The following is a 5,634-nucleotide window of genomic DNA, read 5'->3' as shown; positions in this document are numbered from 1 at the left end:
GCCGGCTCTGGGGCTCTGGGGCTCTGGGGCTCTGGGGCTGGCACTGGGCCGGCTCTGGCTGCTCTTCAATCGGCCCGCGCGCTCTCTGGCCGCTGTGCATAATTTGCTTCCTCTCTGATGGCTCTCCCTCCTCTTCTGTCTGGAAGTCTGCAGGCTATCGGCGAGCGTTTATTAGACCTGAGAGAGAATGTCTTCTCCTCCTCCTGCTCCTCTCACTCCATTACACAGTGTGTTGAAGAGAGGGGGATGATTCTGATTGGTACATACACACTATCACTAAAGTGACAGTAAAGACATTTATAATGTTACAAAATATCCCATTTTAGATAAACGCTGTTCTCTTGGAACCAAACAATCCTGAGAAATTAAATATCACGGATCAAATCCTCATATGAGAATGATTTGTGAAGGGTCATGTGACACTGAAGATTAATAAATTCAGCTTTAATCACAGGATATAAATTACACTTTACTATATATTCACATAGAAAACAGCAGTTTTAAATGTTATAAAAAAATAAAAAAAAGTATTAAAATATATAATTTTTAACCTTAAAAATATTTTCCCGCTTAAAACAACCCAATCGCTGGGTTAAAACAACCCAATCACTGGGTTAGTCCATTTTTAACCCAACTTGGGTTGTTTTTAACCAAGCATTTTTTTTAAAGTGTACAAATCAGATATGCACATTTAAAATTTAAATCTCTAGAATTCTATATTTATGTTACTTATGTAATATATTTTATGTATATTTACATTATTAATAGTTATATATTTTTTTTAAGTATTAAAATATTTTTTTTAATATAACAAAAAATCAGATATGCACATTTAACATTTAAAGCTCTAGAATTCTATATATTATGTAATTTATTTAATGTGTATTTACATTATTAATATAATTATATTTTAAAAATAAAGTTTAAAATATATTTTAAATAGTTTTTAAAGTACTTTAAAATGTAGAGGTGTATAGAATCAAATATTTACATTTATATAATGTTTGTATTATTTTAATCAAATATACATTTATATTATTAGTACAATGGTATTTAAAATATTTCTATTTTATAAATATTTTTATATTTATTTATATTTTTAAGAAATGAAAAAACTTTAAGAAAAAATGTAAAGCTTCAGAATTCTATATTTATATTTTTATGTAATGTATTTGTTTATGTTTTCGTAAAAATACATTATTTTGTATATTTACATTAATATAGTGATATTTACTGTTGATAAAAAAATATATATGATTACGGTATATAAATGCATATAGATATAATTGCATATATTTACATTAATCTCTTTGTAATGATTTTTAATATTATGTAATATATGCTGTTTATAATTTACATATTTGTATACAATTACAATAACTAATATGTAAATTTAAATGTGACACTGAAGACTGGAGTAATGATGATAAATTCAGCTTTGATCGCAGGATATAAATTACACTTTACTATATATTCACAGAGAACTTACTTTTTTAAATAGGAATAATATTTTAACATTTTTACTGTATTTTTGATCAAATAAAGCAGCTTTGGTGAGCAGAAGAGACTCTCTAAAACAATAATAGAATGGCAGTGTACATTAATCAGGCAATCATTAGGATATTATCGTCTGATCCCATCACGTTTGCTAGTGAACTGGAGCGGTCATAACGTGACTTATTGAATATAAATGTTTGTTTTCAGATTCGAGGCAGATGCAGACGTCTCCATCCTGGTCGTACGAGCAGTCGTACCCTTACCTGGGTCCCATCTCCACCCCAGCGGTCCACCCCGCCACCCCCATCTCACCCAGCCGCAACGCCATACACTGTGAGTCAACTTTATTTATATAGCGCTTTTAACAATGTAGATTGTTTCAAAGCAGCTTTACAGTGTTAAAACCACCCGCATGACAATACCATTGTTCTTTTTTAAAAGGGGGTTTAATAAATCCTACACTCTAAAAAAAAAAAAGGTTCTATATAGCACCAAAAATGGTTCTTGGCTCGTAATCATAGGGGAACCTTTTTTAGTGCTATATAGCACCAATTTTGGTGCTTCAGTGGTTCTTCAGCGGTTCTTCAGAGGTTCTTCAGCGGTTCTTCACCGGTTCTTTGACTAAGGTGCTATATAGCACCTCTGAAGAACCGCTGAAGAACCTCTGAAGCACCAAAATTGGTGCTATATAGCACTAAAAAAGGTTCCCCTATGATTACGAGCCTTTTTTTTTAGAGTGTACATAAATAAAATGAATAAATAAATAATAAATCTGAAAAAAATTGCACCAATGTTACTTTGGTATCATTTATTATTTACATTTTTTTTATATCACTATTTTAACACTTTAAATTCCATGTATTTAATTAAATGGAATAAATTAAATTAAATCAAGTTAACAATTTAATGTTAACAACTTAAACTTACACTTAAAATACATTAGTGCTGTCAAATTGATTAATCGCATCTAACATAAACGTTTGTGTTTATATAATATAGTATGTGTGTGTGTATATTATGTGTGTGAAAATCTGTATATATTCAATATATTTAAATATACATGCAGTGAAGATAATATTAATATATATTTTTAATGAAAATGAAAAGAGTGTTATTTTATGACATATTTCTGCCAATTCACTGTGGACGCGCGAATGCATTCAAAATGTTCGCGCGTGAAACTAGACGCGATTTTGACGCTCTATTCGCGTTTGGTGTGAACGCAGCATCAGGCTATTTTGAGCCTTTTTAGTGGTATTAACTAGCGATTTAATTTGACTTATTCTATGCCCCATATACTAGCGTTATAAGCTAATCTGTTTTTAGAGATAAAACTCTTTACATTCGATTGTCATGAAAAACACATCCCAGAGAACGATCTACTCGGTAGCCATGTGTTAATCACCCCTAGGTTCATTTTTCACCAGAGTTGTCCTTTAAAGCTACACTGTGTAACTTTTTTAGTCTATTCTTAGCTAAAAACACTTAGTTCTTTCAAAAATATATGTGCTCATTAATGTATATTTACTTCTTTTAAGTAATAAAGTATTCTCGTAAGTTTATAATATGCCATTGAAAATACATACGCAGGGCTCCAGAGTGCAACTAAATGGTCGCATTTTGCGACTAAAATTTGAGAGTGTGCGACTGAATTTTACATCCAGTTGCACATGTGCGACCAGTAAATTTGCCAGCTGTCGGTACTGGAGAAATTAAGAAAATACACGTACTAATTGTAACTGATAGACGTTATGTCTGGCAAATTCTATCGTTGCCAGCCGTTTCTATATGAGAGAATATTAAACCATTTGTCCGTGATGCATTTTTGCCATTCGCAATCCAGAAGAGAGAGAAAGCGAGCGCTCTCTCACGTGGAGCTACAGCAACACAACACACACTCAGCTTAATGAGTGACGATGGCCAAGAACTAAACAAAAGTTTAGTCTGCTTAAACTTTAGGGATGTGCTGTGATATTAATCTAAATGTATTTTCGATTTCGGCTTCCAATAATTATAACAAGATGATATGAGGTAAAACTGCGTCGAGCTCATCTTCCCTTCACAGCTGCGCTGTCATTTCTCCCTAAACCTAAACTTAAAGTCAGATTCAGTGGTTGTTGTAAACTGCAGTCTCTACTGTTGCTAAACTGCGGGATGTGTTTGATAATAAAGATTAAATGCACAATAATCCGCGCAAGAGACGCTGTTTCCAACTTCAAGGCGGCTTATGTGCTGCGAAATGGACCGACTTGCACTTTATATTTTAGGCTTCGTGTGCGCGTCTAAACCATCAAATAAACAACAAATAGCCGGTGTCAAAATGGAGAGTAGTTATTTTAACAGTTTAAATGGGCGTAAATAGTTTGGAGAAATAGGAGAATATGATATTATTAGTTCTGCATTCGGTCTTAAAGGGGCAGCGTCTAATAAACCTGCTGACGATTGAGCCATTAATGCGAATCGAACAAAAGGCAAATAGAAAATATTCACATCTCTTAAATTAATAACTTTAGCTTTTATAAGCATTAATCTATCAATTTATACAGTGAAAACTATGCAGTGTTATTTTACATTTCATTACTTTATTAGATTTCTTTGTAGGTTTGTTCTTTACTGTAATATTAATGTTAGCAGATCTTCCGAATGCCTGCACACTGGTCCATTTACACATAGATGTTTTATATTTTTGTTCAAACTTTGCGGTTTCTTTTGCTATGGATATTTTACTTTTCAGATTATAAAGCCATGTTAATTATGTTCTTAATTATGTTTTTTTTTTATAAAAAAAAAATATATAAAGTATAATATAAAGAACCGGTAAGAATACTGTTAAAGTACCGGATCGATAAGCAGTATCGGTAAGAGTAGTAATACCATTAAAACCTTAACGATACCGATCCCTATTAGCAATACAGTGGAAATTAGCAGATTTGGTTAGCATGTTGATTTACGGTGTGCGCCCCTAAAATTTCTGGTTGTGCCCCTAAAATTTTCAGTTGGGCGCCACTGTGCTCCTAGTGAAAAAAGTTAGTCTGGAGCCCTGATACGGGTGAGGGGTTCGAATGCCGGTCTCCATCTTGAAAGTACATTAGCCAAAGAGGGACATACCCGTAAATTCAAGCTTCGCCTTTCGCGTTTTAACACTCGATGTCGAATGTGGACGAGGTTGAACTGGAAGCCATGTTAATCTTGGATTAAATCGGCCACCGTAACAAAATCGGAATTGAGAGGAACAGAAACTAAAATTCACTGGATGGTCATATACCTTTTCACCACTAGATGGGGGAAAATATCACACTGTGTAGCTTTAAATTGTAATGTTTTCCTGCAGGTCCAGATCTGACGGCGTTCACTGACCCCCGCGTCGGCCTGGAGCGCTCCTTCCCCCCGCTCCCCTCCCTACCGGATGGCCGTTTCTCGGATCCGCGCGTGCCGTACCCCACCGGGGCGTTTACGTACACGCCCACCCCCGTCACCAATGCCATCGGGATCGGCATGTCGGCCATGACGAGTCCAGCGGGCCGATACCACACATACTTACCCCCGGCGTACCCCGCGGGCTCCTCGCAGGCCCAGGCTGGACCTTTCCAGGCCGGCTCGTCCCCATATCACCTCTACTACAGCAGCGCCGCCGGATCCTACCAGTTCTCCATGATGCCCGGCGGAGGAGGAGGCGAGCGCTCGCCACCACGCATCTTACCGCCCTGCACCAACGCCTCCACAGGCTCCGCCCTCCTGCACCCATCTCTGCCCAATCAGAGCGACGTCGTGGTGGAGGCGGAGGGAAGCCACAGCAGTTCGCCGACCAGCATGTCTGTGGAAGCCGTCTGGAGGCCGTATTGACGTTTGAACAGGTCGACGGACAGTCGGCTTGACCAATAGGACGCGGGCAGCTGAACGAGGTGCTTTCTGATTGGACTTTTTCACAGCACAGCATGAGACTTGCTTGTTTTTTTTTAAAAGTGGATAGTTTGTATTATTATTATTATTATTATTATTATTAAAATTATTGTTGTTGTTATTATTATTACTGTTGTTCGTCTCATCATCACAACAAAACCTCACCATGTGACGTCTGAGGCCAGAAACACACTCTACGCAAGTGTTACGAAAATATATTCGCATCGCAAAACTACT

General features: G+C 36.4%; 1 protein-coding gene across 1 annotated transcript in view; it reads left to right on the top strand.

The window, feature by feature from the left end:
* The window catches only part of runx1 (RUNX family transcription factor 1), a 43,820-nt gene extending 38,387 nt beyond the window's left edge, over positions 1–5,433 (top strand). Inside the window, exons 6-7 of the mRNA XM_079811853.1 lie at positions 1,705–1,830; positions 4,829–5,433. Coding sequence (XP_079667979.1) covers positions 1,705–1,830; positions 4,829–5,340 — 638 coding nt within the window. The 3' untranslated portion in view covers positions 5,341–5,433. The remainder of the gene's footprint in view (positions 1–1,704; positions 1,831–4,828) is intronic.
* Positions 5,434–5,634: the final 201 nt, after the last annotated feature.

This window comes from Gobio gobio, assembly GCF_949357685.1.
Source record: "Gobio gobio genome assembly, chromosome: 3".
In the NCBI taxonomy this organism is placed as follows: domain Eukaryota; kingdom Metazoa; phylum Chordata; class Actinopteri; order Cypriniformes; family Gobionidae; genus Gobio; species Gobio gobio.
This window is presented reverse-complemented; position numbering and strand designations above follow the sequence as displayed.